The sequence below is a fragment of the Heptranchias perlo genome, chromosome 8 (genome assembly GCF_035084215.1).
Source record: "Heptranchias perlo isolate sHepPer1 chromosome 8, sHepPer1.hap1, whole genome shotgun sequence".
Classification (NCBI taxonomy): domain Eukaryota; kingdom Metazoa; phylum Chordata; class Chondrichthyes; order Hexanchiformes; family Hexanchidae; genus Heptranchias; species Heptranchias perlo.
The window spans coordinates 41978515-41995088 of NC_090332.1; the positions used below are offsets into that span (position 1 = coordinate 41978515).

The 16574-nt window shown below is 39.5% G+C and overlaps 1 protein-coding gene across 2 annotated transcripts in view; it reads right to left on the minus strand.

The window, feature by feature from the left end:
* Positions 1–469: 469 nt before the first annotated feature.
* pnpt1 (polyribonucleotide nucleotidyltransferase 1, mitochondrial) overlaps positions 470–16574 on the minus strand; it is a 67302-nt gene continuing 51197 nt past the window's right edge. For both annotated transcript variants that reach the window (XM_067989030.1, XM_067989029.1), the window contains exons 18-28: positions 14124–14177; positions 13808–13917; positions 13629–13700; positions 10950–11013; positions 10783–10866; positions 7620–7703; positions 3173–3279; positions 3020–3075; positions 2823–2901; positions 2597–2644; positions 470–845 (exon numbers count right to left, since the gene is read on the minus strand). In XM_067989030.1, coding sequence (XP_067845131.1) covers positions 690–845; positions 2597–2644; positions 2823–2901; positions 3020–3075; positions 3173–3279; positions 7620–7703; positions 10783–10866; positions 10950–11013; positions 13629–13700; positions 13808–13917; positions 14124–14177 — 914 coding nt within the window. In that variant the 3' untranslated portion in view covers positions 470–689. The remainder of the gene's footprint in view (positions 846–2596; positions 2645–2822; positions 2902–3019; positions 3076–3172; positions 3280–7619; positions 7704–10782; positions 10867–10949; positions 11014–13628; positions 13701–13807; positions 13918–14123; positions 14178–16574) is intronic.

A 16574-nucleotide genomic window follows, 5' to 3' on the forward strand; every position in this document is an offset into this window, starting at 1 on the left:
GAGGGGAAGAAACTATCAGAAAGCAGGCGAGAGACAGAGATTTAGAAAAAAAGACAGTTAGTATGGGACAAAGATGCAGACAGTTAGAGTTAGTTAGAAAGAGACACATCTAAATAGCGAGAGAAACAGAGGCAGACAACCTAATGGACAGTCAGTTTGTTAATCCACTCCCAAGTGTGCACAGGGTACTGCTCGAGTTCATTCAGCTAAAAATCATACAGATTACTAGTGCAGACCCCAGCACTTGCCCAGCAAGGATTGCCTTACTTATTTGGAGTTTGGTTTGTAGAATTAACTAGAATCTCTTGGGAAGAATCCTAGCCCCCCGTAACAGGTTTTTAAAAAAAAATGGTATAAATAATATTGAATAAAAATATTTTTAAAAAGTTTCTGCTTCATCTTAGTTTAATTGTACATTTTCTTGGTATTTTGGAAATGCTTGCGCACAAAGAAGCTCAGTCTTCCTAGTATCAATGTTTTATTACACCAAAAACATTATGGACAATTACAATATCAATTGAGGAAAAGACCAACATATAAAATGAATTTATATAGCACTAGTTAATATAGAAAATATATTACAATAATTTTTAGCTTGTTATTTTAAAATAAATGTCTGTTTAGCTGGAACAGTTCTTCAAGCTACCTCATTTCAATTTTTACTATTGGTTCTGACAGTTTCAATATGGTTATGAAGAAGCGCTGGATGATGCAGAATTTCTTGCTCCTATTACAATGCTATTTTTGTCACTCAGGTTTTTAACGACTGTTGTAGCTGGAGACTGTAGTACTTTGCGGGAAAGCCTCATCCTTCCATCTGTGGGGTCCCGACCAAAATATTTCACCTGTTCAAGGAAATATTTTCCTCCATATTAATGCTTTCATTGCACTTCAACATACTCATTCATTAATCCTTAGCCTAGATTTCATATTTGTGAATTTTCAGGTTTTCAGCAAGCAAAAAGGTTCAAACAAGAAATTAAATTAAATGCTTAGGTTGCCTGTGAGTACTAACTTTCATGTCAATTGACAAACATATTGTAAAAGTAATGCAGCAATAAGGGCATCTACAAAGTGCCTATTTCATACCCTTTTAAATATTAAAGTTTACTGAAATCAATGAATAGCTTTTAATAAACTTGAAAAGCTTTAGAAATAGGCCTTCTGATTTTCAAAGGTTTATTTTTCCTGAATTTGGTAGATGGAACATAAAACAGATGGTCAGCTGCAAGCAACCTGTGCTTTTTTGGGGTAAAAAACCCCGGAATGTATGCAATTAGAAAACTTCAGGTTTAATTAGCAACACAATTTTGGAATGAACGAATAAAACTATCTATACAAAATATAATGTTAAAAGAAGTTGCCATGCACATTAGCTGCATCCTCAGCAATGGTTCTCGCATGCAATTTCATTTAGCCATCTCAAAATACTGAAAATGGGCCAATGTCGTGTTGTCCATTGGAAGTGAGAGAAGGTGAAGTGCAAAATAGGCGAAGTGACTGCATATGTCACATTAGAACTGCAGTGCACTGACATTCCAATTTTTTATTAAGTTTAATCCCAATTTAGTAATTAGGCTTTTGACGGGCATAGTTATCAGTTTTAATTCTTATCAGAAGGTTTATTTGCCAGTTATCAAAAAGAGCATCAGATCCAACTTGATATATATTATATAAATCTCCATTATATATTAAATTCAGCACAGGGGGCACACGTTTCATGGCAAACTTATGGTAACGGTGCCCCTGTAGGCAAACGCATTATACCGCTTGTAATACCAGTTATGCCTGGAGGTGGTGTTGTAATAGGAGTTTTTAATGTCTAGAGTGTCATATCTTGCCTGACATATACTCATCCACTCTGGGGTCCCACATTGCAGGACTGATTCTGCTGGTAGGGTCATTAGTATTTCCTGCTCTACAATGTAAAACTTAGGCAAACTAGTAAATTTATACCAGTTAATTCTTCTGCACTTGAAGGAACAGGCCCTGGAAACATTCTCCCACCTGTGATCTCTCTTGGCTTTTGATGTGAGATGTGCCACTGCTGCTATGACTGTCTCACATGTGAGACAGTCACTTGTCCCCAATTCACATCCTTCTAAATCATCCCCCCCACGAATACAATTTTTGTGTTTATGGCTAATAAAGATTTGCTTTAGCTGTCTGTCACCTCCTACTGAGCAGTACTTCATTCCTAGCACCGTGGAATGCTTCTACCCATGACATGTTGATCACTTGAGGATCTCTGATTTACCTCAACCCCACCCCCCCCAACCTTCCTCTCCTGTCCTGTCCCCCAGCACCCACCCTGTCCCTAGGTCCAATTATCCCACCGCCTTCTAACCCTACTTGACTTCAATACTGCATTTGGTCTTGACTCCTCATGTACAATATCATGGGAGATTGATGATATGACAATACCCTTTAAAAAGTAATATAAATTATAAGTCTTTGTAATAGATTTGTAAACTTGGGTTAGGAAAGAATGCTAGCAAAAGCAATCTGTAATACAAATAATGGCATTTTAAGCATCCAAATGTTCTAAATTGAACTCTTGGCTCATTCAGAAGTTTCTACCAAACGATAAGAATACCTGAATCTGCTGTCCAACTTCCAGTCCAATGGCACTAGGATGTTTAATCTACAAAAAGAAAAAACAATCTTTACTTAGTAAAATTTAGAGGCTATAATAACTGATATTTTATCAACTTTAAGAGTTTTTCACGGAATGCATAAACTGTTATATATTTAATGATTTGTAAGCTCCATTTTTAAAACATTATACAATGTGGACTGTATTCAGTTTTGACTTTTCTTACCCTTCTATGGTCAAGTTGTGAATTATGTAGTAAAACTGCAGTCATATTGGGATACAGTTTCACCATAACTCCAATATCCCTATATAAACAAAAATTACACATATTATAAACTTTGTTACATCAAGAATGACATTACTTGCTGTAAAGGTTAAAGCCTGTACCCAAACTGTCTAAAATATGACATATTATAGACTTACCGTATTTCAGTTATGGTGGCAGTGTAAACTGCACCAAACTCAAGTTGCTGTTCTTGCTGTGGAACAAATCAACCGAAAAAAAAGTGACAATTTGTTTTAATATAAGATAAAGTAAACAAACAGGCTAAAATACTAATTCATTTTTAGACTTACATCATCCTTGCAGAGTTCATTTATGAATTCACTAGCTTCATGCATAGCATTTGGAGTTGGTGCAAACACTGAGAATGTTTCTTCGTCTACCTGAGATATTGTAACTCCTATGAAAAGGAACAGAAAAAACAATTTTCGTTTTATAAACACCGTTAAGATATTTATGGAAGGCTCCCAAAATAGTTCTGCTGGCTAAAATGGAGTAGCTGAGACATGCAGACTACGACTGTGCCAAGTCTGATCACTAATCTGTGATGAATATTACAATTGGTCTCAGCATCCTGTGAACAGGGAGAGAAAAATAAAATTAGCCAAGGTTCCACTCCCGATCATTACCTGACATAGAAAACATCCCAAGATACTTTGAAGAGAGGGGAGAAAAAAGATCCACAAAGGAAATGGATGCTGAGCCACAAGGAAGAGACTAAGAGGTGTGACTGAAAGTCTGATTGAAAAGGTGGTTTCTAAAATATGGACAGAGAAGAAGAGGGGCAAAGCAGTTTAGGGAGGGAGTTCCAGGGAGTGGGGCCAAAATAGATGAAGCTTCACCCATCAATGCTGGCACAAATTGAGGGGGGGATGCACAAAAGGCCAGAGTCAGAAGAACGGAGGGTGCAGTACGAGACATAAGGTGGAGGAAATTGCAGAGATAGTGTGGGAGTAGGCCATGGAGGGATTTGAAGACAAGGATGGCAATTTTAAATGTAATGCCTTAGGAGAGAGGGAGCCAGTGTAGGTGAGGGAGGATGGGGATGTTGGGTGAGCTGGACTTTGTGTGGGAATGGATACAGGTTGCCGAGTTTCAGACAAGTTGCAGTTTACTGAGGGTGGAAGATGGAGGCCAACAAGGAAGACATTGGAGGCACTGAATCTAAAAGGTGGCAAAAAAGTGTGGATGAGGGCATTGCATTATTGCATCTCTTCTAATAATTTCTTCACTCTAGATTTTTTTTTGACTCTTGTATCTTAGATCACACTCCTATGTGAGTCTCAACTCTGTCTTCATTAGCCTTACAACTTGGTAAAACGTTCAGTAATGTGCCCAGGAAAACAAACAGGAATCCCCATCTCCTAATTATTTTTATGTCTTCAGTAAGTGGTAGAACATCACCCGGTCTACAGCTCAGGAGAAATTTTTTCACCCAGTGGATGGTAGGGGTCTGGAACTCACTGCCTGAAAGGATGGTAGAGGCAGAAACCCTCAACTCATTTAAAAAGTACTTGGATGTGCACTTGAAGTGCCGTAACCTACAAGGGCTACGGACCAAGTGTTGGAATGTGGGATTAAGCTGGATAGCTCTTTTTTGGCCAGAACGGACACGATGGGCCCCTTCTGCGCCGTAACTTTCTATGATTCTTTGATCACATCAAACCCCATTCTAGTTTTAAACTATTATTCACATTTTTTCAACAATAAACAAGCAAACGTATAACAAAATATTATCTTTCTTTTCAAAAAGGAAAACAATGTGTACTGAATCTATATGCTAATCTATTTCTCTATAAACAACTGTTATACACACAATTCCTCTCATCATCTGAGTTGTGGGAGCTAGCTTAAATATACCTGCTTTTCTATCAAGAATTCAGTTTGTTTGATATAACTAGATTTAAAGTCTGATTCCCAGTTTGCTCTTTTTTAAGCTCCTCGACAGATGTCTAAGGCTTGTCAGAAACTGATGACTTCCAGCCTTATTTAAAAAATAACACGGTGTCGTATCCATGACCGAACCAATCATGTAGTTTGTATACATTTGAAAATCGTATTTTAGACATCCTGTGAAGTCTGTTACTAGGGAGGCAGCAATGATAAATTTTGCAAAATATGAAATGATATAGGCCAAGGCCTTTTTAAACCCTCATGTACTGTGCCTGATTTAAATGGGTAGCTACCAGACCAAAACAAGACAGAATTGCATCAAAATTTGTCACAGCAAGTTTCAGAGGCTTAGGTAGGAATGGAGACAGGTAATGTTTTGGAGGTAGAAGCAAGTGATCTTGGTGATGGAAAGGAGGTGGATTTGAAGTTCAGCTCTAGATCGAGCAGGACCCCGTGGTTTTGCATGGTTTGATGTAACCGGAGTGTGAGGCTGGAGACAGGGATGGAGTCAGTGGTAAGGGAGCAAAGTTTATGGTAGGGAAGATGACAATGGCATTAGCCTTCCCGATGTTTAGTTGGAGGATGTTTTGACTCCACCATGTCATCGTTGGTCAGGCAGTTTGAATCTCTCTAGTCCAACTTCTGCCCATTTCACTGCATCAAAGCCACCCTGGGCCAAAGTAATGAATAACCCCAGCAGCCTCCACATTCAATGGAACATCCTCCATCATTTCTGCCACCACCAAACACATCTTCCCCTACCTTCCCAGCATTCCAAAGGGACAGTTCCTCCGCAACAACCTGGTCCAACTCTTCCATCACCCCCAACACCCGCTCCTCTTACCATGGCCCCTGTCTGTGCAAGTATAGGAGATGCAACACCTGCCTTTTCACCTCCTCCCTTCCCACCATCCAGGGCCCCAAACACTCCTTCCAGGTGAAAGTGATTTACTTGTACTTCTTTCAATTTAGTATACTGTATTCACTGCTCACAATGCAGTCTCCTCTACATTGGGGAGGCCAAATGTAAATTGGGTGATCGCTTTGCTGAACACCTCCGTTCAGTCCGCAAGCATAACCCTGACCTTCCGGTCGCTTGCCATTTTAATTCTCTGTCCCACTCCCACCTCTCTGTCCTAGGCCTCCTACACTTTTCCAAAGAAGCTCAACGGAAGCTCGAGGAACAGCACCTCATCTTTTGATTAGGCACTTTACAACCTTCCGGACTCAACACTGATTTCAATAACTTCAGATCATATCCACTGCTCCCATTTTTTCGGACAGCAGGTGCTGGTAATGGTTCTGTTGTTGCCATTTACAGCTCCTCTTTTATTTCTTTACTTGTCCCATTACCACCTCCTTTTGTCTTCCATCATCGCTTTTGTCTTTTAATCACTCCTGCCCTCCACCCAATCACAGACCGTCCATTTTGTTCTTTCCTCCCATCATCTTTCCCTGGCTCTGTACTTGCTTAAAAACCGTTAAATCTCAAACTTCTTCCAGTTCTGACGAAAGGTCATCGACCTGTTTCTCTCGCCACAGAAGCTGCCCAACCTGCTGAGTATTTCTCGCATTTTCTGTTTTTATATTATGAATAATAATGAATTAATGAAGCACCTTGGGACATTTTACTATGTTAAAGGTGCTACATAAATGCAAGTTGTTGTTATGATGTCTTCTGTGACTGTAACCATGATGCATTATCGCTCGTTGCCCTTCTTGATCTTTCCATACCGTTTGACATGGTTGATTATGCTGTACTTCTCTACTACCTCTCCTCAAGTGTCCAACTCCTTGGGACTGCTCTTCCTTGGATCCAGTCCTACCTATTCAGATGCAGTCAGTGCATCTGCAGCGATGGCCTCTCCTTCGTCCCCTGAAATATCATGTCCGGAGTATCCCAAGGATTTATCCTTAGTCTGTCCTTTTCCTCACCTATCTGCTGCCCCTTCTGTGAGCGTGGAGTCTGCTTCTATATGTATGCTGACAATACTTAGCTCTACCTCGCTACCACTTCTCTTCACCCCTAAGAACACCTCAAATTGGCCTGATTGTCTGCCCATCATAGATGTCTTCCTTCAGCTAAACCTCAGACTGAAGCCAACACTCTTGGTACCCGTCACAAACGTGCTTCGCTCCTTGGTTACTAGCTGAGGCTGAACAAGACTCTGCAAAATCTTGATGTTCTGTTTGGCTCGGATCTGCGATTCAAACCACATGCTCTCAGATCATTAAGACCAATTTTTCTACCTCTACAATATTGCTCACCTCCACCTTTCCCTTAACTGCTTAGCCATCAAAAGGCATCGCATTCTTTTGTCACCTCCAGACTCGATTATTCTAATGCTCTCTTTGATGGCCTTCCTTCATCCACTTTACATAAACTCCAACTAATTGAAAACACAGCTGCTGTACCTTGATCTGCAGTAAGCCCCGTCCTTGTAGAGCTGGCTCAGTGTTTCCCCGATGCATTACATTTAAAATCCTTTGTTTTCAATCCCTCCAATGGCCTCACTGCACCCCACCTGCAACCTCCTGCAGACTTCCTTCCCTTCCTGCACCCTTTTGTCAACAGACTCTGGCCTCCTGCGCACCCTCCCTCATTTCGCCCCACCATTGTGACAGAGTTTTTCAGCTGCTTAGCCCCTGCTCTCTGGAATCCCCTCCCTAAATCTCTGTCTCTCTACTCTTTCCTTTAAAAACCTTCCCAAAAGCCATCTTTTCGCTCAAAGAAGTCTTCAGTCACCCTCCTAAACTCTTTCTCTTGGCTTGGTGTTACTGTACTCTTATTACTCTGTAAAGTGCTTTAGTACATTGTGTAAACAAATGACATAACATTATTCTTACCAGTTTCAGCCTGAAGTTTTCTTAGGTTGTAACCACCTGGGCCAACAAATTTGGCCCTTTTTGACACTGGTACCAGCACAGTTTCTGAAAAATATAAATAAATGGACTTTGATTTTCAGGTTTTACTTTTTCCTCAGTTGGAGTCCAAAAAAACAGGTAAAAATCTTGCTTTTTGGGTTAAAAATAAAACAGAACGTTGGTTGTTAGAAAACTTCAAGTTTAATCAGCAAAACAAAACAAATGAAATATTTTAAAATAAATAGAATCATAGAAAGGTTGTAGCACGGAATGAGGCCATTAAGTCCGTGCCAGCTCTATACAAGAGCAATCCAGCTCGTCCCACTCCGCTGCCTTATTCCTGTAGCCCTGCAAATTTTTTCCTTTCAAATACTTATCCAGTTCCCTTTTGAATCTGCTTCAACCACCCACCCCGGCAGTGCATTCCAGATCATAACCACTCGCTGCATAACAAAGTTTTCCCTCATGTCACCTTTGGTTCTTTTGCTAATCACCGTAAATCTATGTCCTCTGGTTCTTGGCCCTTCCGCCAATGGGAACAGTTTCTCGCTATCTAGTCTGTCTAGACCCTTCATGATTTTAAATACCTCTATCAAATCTCCTCTCAACCTTCTCTGTTCCAAGGAGAACAACCCCAGCTTCTCCATTCTATCCACGTAACTAAAGTCACTCATCCCTGGAATCATTCTAGTAAATCTTTTCTGTACCCTCTCTAAGGCATTCACATCTTTCCCAAAGTGCGATGCCCAGAACTGGACACAATACTCCAGTTGTGGTCGAACCAGTGTTTTATAAAGGTTCATCATGACTTCCTTGCTTTTGTACTCTATGCCTCTATTTATAAAGTCCAGAATTCCGTATGCTTTTTAACTGCTTTCTCAACCTGCCCTGCCAACTTCAACGATTTGTGCACATATACCCCCAGATACTTCTCCTCGTTCTTCCCACCGAAATGTATCACCGCATTTTTCTGCATTAATTTCATCTGCCAAGTGTCCGCCCATTCACCAGCCTGTCTATATCGTCTTGAAGTCTATCACTATTTTCCTCACAGTTCCCTACACTTCCAAGCTTTGTGTCATCTGCAAATTTGGAAGTTGTGCCCTGTACACCCAAGTCCAAGTCATTAACATATCAAGAAAAGCAGTGGTCCTAGAACCGACACCTGGGGAACACCACGGCACACCTCCCTCCAGTCCGAAAAACAACCGTTCACCAGTACTCTCTGCTTCCTGTTACTTAGCCAATTTTGTATCCATGCTGCTACTGCCCCCTTTATTCCATGGGCTTCAATCTTGATGACAAACTTATTATGCGACACTTTATCAAATGCTTTTTGAAAGTCCATTTACACTATATCAACCGCGTTGCCCTCATTTACCCTCTGTTACCTCATCAAAAAACTCTATTAAGTTAGTTAAACATGATTCTCCAATCCTCTGGGACCACCCCCATATCTAAGGATGTTTGGAAGATTATGGTCAGTACCTCCGCAATTTCCAGCCTTACTTCCCTCAGCAACCTGGGATGCATCCCATCTGGACCGGTGACTTATCTACTTTAAGTACAGCTAGCCTTTCTGGTACCTCCACTTTATCAATTTTTAGCCTATCCAGTATCTCAATGACATCTTCCTTTACCGAGACTCTGGCAGCATCTTCTTCCTTGGTAAAGATAGATGCAAAGTACTCACTTAGTACCTCAGCCATGCCCTCTGCCTCCATGACCTCCCTGATCGGCCCCGCTCCTCCTCTTACTAACCTGTTACATGCCTGTAGAAGCCTTTTGGGTTCCCTTTTATGTCTGCTGCCAGTCTATTCTCATACTCTTTCTTTGGCCCTCTTATTTCCTTTTTCACTTCCCCTTTGAACTTTCTATATTCAGCTGGGTTCTCACATGTGTTATCAACCTGACATTGGTCATATGCCCCTTTTTTCTGCTTCATCTTACTCTCTAACTCTTTTGTCATCCAGGGAGCTCCGGCTTTAGTTGCCCCACCTTTCTCCCACGTGGGAACATACCTAGACTGTACCTGAACCAGCTCCTCCTTAAAGGCCGCCCACTGTTCAATTTCAGTCTTGCCTGCCAATTTTTGATTCCAATTTACCTGGGCCAGATCTATTCTCATCCCACTGAAATTGGCCCTCCTCCAATTGAGTATTTTTGCTTTAGAGTGGTCCGTGTCCTTTTCCATAGCTATTGTAAAACTTATGATACTATGATCGCTGTTCCCTAAATATTCCCCCACTGACACTTGCTCCACTTTGCCCACCTCATTCCCCAGAACCAAGTCCAGCAATGCCTCCTTCCTCAAAGTCTAATGCTAAAAAGTGCAGACGTGGATCTCTAGCTGCATCCTGAGCATCTTTCTCCCCTTGGACCTTTGGTCAGCCACTTGTATGTGATGCAGGTGATTGAAGAAGCACTCTATATTGATGCTACCCATCAGTATGAAGAGAAGATGAGGTGCTCCTTGTGCAAAACAGGAAAAGCAGCTGCATGTGTCACAGCAGAACTAGTCAAATTTTGTTTGAAAACGCTCCTGTGAAGCACGTTGGGATGTTTTACTATGTTAAAGGCGCTATATAAATGCAAGTTGTTGTTGCAGCTGTATGCCAACGTTGTCATGTTTCATCAGATTTAAGCCTAATTTTTGGAATTCAACTTTTATAGGGCAATTGAGTTTAATCTTAAAATCAGGACTAGAAATAAACTTGTGATTGATATACAGTGCAGTATTACTTATTAGGAGGAATGTTCAATTCAGAAAACAAAATTAATCAGATGAATAACTGATACCTTAGTTTAAAAATTACATGTTAATTTCATAAATGTGGAAAAACCAAGAATCTTAGATGCAAGTGATTAATGAGTATCTTTTGACTTATGGATAGAATTTTTGTCTTGTATGAAAAATGCTTTCTTGTTCAACGCATCACATATTGAAGGCCACCAAGTTAGATTTTTATTTTCATTGTAGCTAGATATCATTTTGTAGTAAAAAAACCCAGTAACCCATGCAACAATTAGGTAACTTTAAATTATAAACAAAATAATTTATAGTATTATGCGCTTAAATATTAAGTTGACAGGTGGTAAAACACCAAAGGAAATTTTGTACTGAAAGTGAGAGATACAACCTTACCTAGCACTGGCCCATTTTCTTTCCTCTTTTCTCTGGGTTTAGTAATTGCTTTGTTCATTATGCTTAAGATCTCCTTCTTGGCAGCTAGTTAAAAAAGCAGCAATGTTAAAATAATGCAAATTAGAATTAAAACCAGAGTTATAATGCAAAACAGATACCAGATTTACCTGAAGCTTGCTGTATAGCTTCCATTACAATTTTCAAAGGTAGTCCTGCTATTTTAACGTCTGCCTAAGGAAAAATAAATTACATACTTTAGTGGAGCACTAGTGACCATATGCATCAATATCTGTCAGATCAATTTTTATCAGTATATATTATTTGACATTTGGATATTTTATTTGCTTTACTCAAGAAAGAAATATTAGATAATAACTGGAGTTTAATTAACCTGAAATACATGTCCCAAAACAAATAATTACTAACATACAATCACTGGAGAAGGAAAACTATAATAGGATCAGTCAACAAATTACAAACCTCCCACAGGGTGTAATTTGTGTTACTGCATTCTTGAAGAACTGAAAATGTATGAGATTAGTACTAAACATGGTGGCATTTCTATTAATCCACATCTTAGAAATTGCAGAAAAGGGTTATTTTGGAAAGTATGATAAACTCACTGCAACTCAATTTGGCAGGTGCAGGTTCTGTGTTGCAAGGTTTTTAAGAATATATGAATATTTTGCACATTGTTATATAAGTGAGAACAAAATCACATAAAATGCAAACAATAAAAGGTAAATATACAAAAGAATAGACATTAGAAAGTTATCAGCTTCCTTTCTCTAGCCAGCTAAACAAGGAAAGAAACAGCGATCAGTGTTGCACTATAACTCCTTTCTAACAGGATTTTTAAAAAAATAGGCGTCATAATGTTACTAAAACCATTCTCCCATCCCAACCCTCAGTCACCTTGATCAGGTGTTTCACAAGAAGCTTGTTACAAAATTCAGATGTATGGTATAATGGGAAAGGTAGCAACATAGATGGAAATTTGGTTGAAGGATAGGAAACAAAAGGGTAAATGTTGCTTGGATTAGAGATTTTAAAGTGGAGTAGTTTGGCAGTAGCACTCTAGTCTCAGAGCCAGAACGTCGTGGATTCAAGTCCCACTCCAGAAACTTGAGCACATAATCTAGGATGACATTTCAGTGTAGTATTAAGGGAGCTCTGCACTGTCAGAGATGTTATCTATCGGATAAGATATTAAACCGATGTCCCGTCTGCCATCTCAGGTGGATGTAAAAGATCACATGGCACTATTCGAAGATGATCAGGCGAGTTCGCTTTGGTATCCTGGCCAATATTTATCCCTCACCCAACATCATTAAAACAGATTATCCGGTCATTATCTCATTGCTGTTTGTGGGACTTTGCTGTGAGTAAATTGGCTTGCCGCGTTTCCCTACATTACAACAGTGACTATACTTCAAAAGTACTTCATTGGCTATAAAGTCCTTTGGAACTCCTAAAGTCGTGAAAGGTGCTACATAAATGCAAATTCTTTCTTTTCTTCTTAGAAGCAATTTAATATGGGAAAATGTGAGGTAATGCATTTAGGGAGGAAAAACAAGTTATGGGAGTGTACATGCAGTGGAGCAATGCTGAAAGGTGTGGAGGAACATAGGCCTGGGGTGCAGATACATAAAGTAGTTAATTCATAAAGTAATTAAAGCTGTTTAAAAAAAGGCCAATTGCTTTTTGGGTTTATGAATAGGAATATAAAGCACAAGAGCAAAAAAAATGTCATGATAATTTTGTACAAGTAATTGTTAGGTCACAGTTAAAGCACTGTGTACAGTTTTGAGTTCCTTATTACAGAAAGGACTTTAAAGCTACAAAATGCATACAACGTAGATTAACAAGGATGATGCCAGCGGTGAAAGACTATAGTTATGAACAGAGGCCTGAGATACTGGGACTATTTCCATTGAAGCAGAGAAGACCAAGAAGAGATTTAATCTATTTTTTCAAGATTATGGAGAGCTTTAATGGAGTGAATAGGGAAAGACTATTTCCTCTGAAATTATCATTCTGACAATGAGGACAGAGAAATTTCTTTATACAGCTAGTTATTGTAGCATGGTATTCTTTGCCACAGGGTTAGTAGAGGCAGAAATCATTGCACCCTTTAAGGGAAGAATAAACAGAAGCATAGTATAATACAGGGCTATGGAGAGAACAGAACAGTGGGATTAGTTTTGGATTGCTCCATCAAAGAGCTGGCACAAACACAATGGGCTGAATTTGTGTTGTTTACTTCTATGGTTCTATCGTGAGACTTATTTTTCAGCGCACTGGTAGTGATTAGGATCTTGACTAGCTCTCATCTACCTTACTTGAACTTAAGGTAATACTCCTAGGACATCTAGATATCATGTTTATTATCCTGTGCTCGTCTTGAATTGTACATTTTTTTGTGATCAAGATGCCTCCCAAATTGTCCATCTATAATTTAAAAAAAATTCTCTCTCTCTTCTGTGCAGAATAACAGAGATGGTAACCTTCCCAAGTTAGCAATGCTGGATTGATAACTCACAAATCTGCATAATGATATACTCCTTTTCCACCTATGTGATTCTTTTTTTAAGTGCTCTAGAATTTAACCATCAAAGAAATTCTGCCTATTCAAGGTCCTTGGTGTCCAGCAGCTCTGTTCAGCTTGGATGCTGAAATGGGAACCTCAGCTTCTCAGGTCTCTTCTCACCACATACTTCTAATGCCACAGGCAAGATCAGCAACTTGTCACATGAGAAAATACAAATACAAAATCACATCCTACCACCAATGAGTTGCACTACTATGTTGCTTACATAACACAATGGAGAAAATGCTACATTTACCTGTAAAGCAGTTATTCCTTTGTTAGTGCCTGCCATCTTAAAGTCCATATCTCCATTATAATCCTCAATACCCTGCAAGAGTCAAAAAATTGACTTTACATTTTCTTAAATGTGCTTGCATACAAGTCAATATACATTTATAAACATAAAGCTAATGCTGCTCTTTGAAGAAAACTAACCAAGATATCAGTTAGGAGACGGTAATCTTCAATTTCAGCAGGTTTTTCTGGATTTCTCTTTGTGATAAGGCCGATAGCTACGCCAGCCACAGCAGATGAAATTGGAACACCTGGTGGATAAATAAAACAACAAAGACTAAAATAGCTTGTAAGCTCTTCTGCAGTGGAAAAGACCTGCTTAAAGACAATAGCCTTTGGTATAGACCAGCAGCATTTATTGAAAGTTAACACAGCTTTTTCTTAAAAAGGTATTTACTACTGTAAAACTTCTCAAACTAAAAAGGTGCTGCAGAAAATGAAGATATTCAGAGTTTACCTGCATCCATTAAGGCCATACTTCCTCCACATACTGAAGCCATAGAAGATGAACCTATAAATTAAAAATGAACACAGGAGATAAACCACTGATGGGAACAGACTACTGGACTCCCAATTCCAACTACTACAAACTCAAACTCCATTTAAGCTCTTTTAAAACCACTGGGTAAACATGATCAGTTCTTGACAGTTATTTAAGAGTCCTTCATGGACACAAAACACACTTACTCTCAGTTCCATAAAAAGTCATTCTATCAGAAGCCAAAAACTATGGTCCAGACCATGCTCCTAGCTGAAGGTAGAAATATAGCATTGAGAGGGTGGAAAAAAACGTAATAAATGCAAATGGTAGACTCCACGTATCCTCCCATTGCTAAACATTCCAGAATCCAGACTTCACCACCAATTCTACCTCACACTCAGCCAAAAGGAGGTGCATTTACTATATAGGAGAGCCGCACTCATCATAAATCAACGAGACACTCCAGCAAACAAGCTGAAAAACCAAAATTCACCAATATTATTTGTTGCCAGAGGAATTGGGCGACAGATAGCCAAGAGATTTGAATGTGGCCATAAATTAGGTATTCTTGCACTACCAAACTATCTCATTTTAAACTTATTGGCCCAGAATTTGCCAGAGTGCGGCATCTCACACCGTGCCCCGTTAGTTATATTTGTTCCTGCACCCTTCAGCTCAAAATTTTTTTGCCCACAAAGTTACTGGAAGTGTGAGTTGATAACGGCACAGCGAGGGCAACGGGGCATCTGGGACCTTGGTGGACAATAGGACAGTGTATCTTCTTAACCAATGAGATTAAAGGATTGAGAAACAAACTGAGGAAGGAGTGAGAAAAAAGGTGAATTTAATGTCAAATCAGATACAGAAAGAGAAATAAAGAGAGGGATAGAAAGACTGGATTAAGAGAGAGAAAAAGGAGACAGAACGGAAAAGAAAAAAAAATTAACTTTAGAATGTGACATTTTTTGAATCACCAACAATAATTTACAACCTGAAGGAATGAGACGGCACACTTTTAATTGTTCACTTTCTGGGCAAGAGACATTGATTGGCACTCATTAACAATTATCACGTTGTTAAGACTGTATTTACGCTGTTAATTACTAGACTTAACTTTGTGGCAAGTTTAATGGGCAATTAATGTACAAATGCAGCAACTTCATGAAAATTACGGGGAGATTAAGGGAGAGATGCCGTTTTCGCGAAGCTAACGGCGGAGCGGTGCAAATCAGTCAGCAACTTGTGGTGATTCGCAATTCACAGGGTATCTCTTCCTCGCTACAAGTTGCTGGCCGATTTGCACATTAATAACGCCGTGCATTGTTCACATGCATTATTTTTTCAACAAATTCTGGACCAATACAATTGTAATGTATGAACCACTTTTCAAACAAACTGACTCGTTAATACAAATTTAAAATGCACAACAACTTGTATTTATATAGCGCCTTTAACATAGTAAAACATCCCAAGGTGCTTCACAGGAGTGTAATCAGACAAAAAAAAAACTGATACTGAGCCAAAAAAAAGGACACATTAGGACAGGAGACCAAAAGCATGGTCAAAAAGGTAGGTTTTAAGGAGTGTCTTAAAGGAGGATACGGAGATAGAACAGTTTAGGGAGGGAATTCCAGAGCATAGAGCCTAGACAACTGAAGGCACGGCCGCGAACAGTGGGGCGAAGTAAGTTGGGGATGCACAAGAGGCTAGAATTGGAGGAACACAAGAGTTATCGGAGGGCTGTAGGAAGTTATAGAGATAGGGAGGTGCGAGGCCTTGGAGGGATTTGAACACAAGTATGATAATTTTAAATATGAGGCATTAGTGGACCGGGATCCAATATAGGTCAGCGAGCACAGGGGCGATGGGTGAATGGGATGGTGAGAGTTAGGATACGAGCAGCAGAGTTTTGAATGAGCTCAAGTTTATGGAGGATGGAAAATGGGATGCCGGCCAGGAAAGCATTGGAATAGTAGAGTCTGGAAGTAACAAAAAAAAACTTTACAATCACAGTAAATTGTTGAGTGCTTAGTAATTTAAACCTCTCAAACTCTACATAATAGCATTTTAGGATCATATATGATGCACATGAGATGCAGACTAAAGCTCACTCCACTCTATCCTAAGAATGTGACTTAAACTTAAAAATTTCCTATCTCCCAAACTAGCCAACCTTATGGCCCGAGTGAGACAGTCAAGCCAACATCAATTTATATATTAGGAACTGTATTGATATTTTAAGTAGGACACCCTACAGATGAATGTCATCTCTGTCTTCAGGTGATCACAGTTTGGTAGGTCTGAACTTTATCTCTAATATCAGTAAGTCCTGAACTCTCCATTCTGCTCTTTTACTTCATTTTCCAGACATTACCAACCGTCAAAAGTGAGCACAGGAATCCTGCGATGCCTGCATTAATTTGCTAA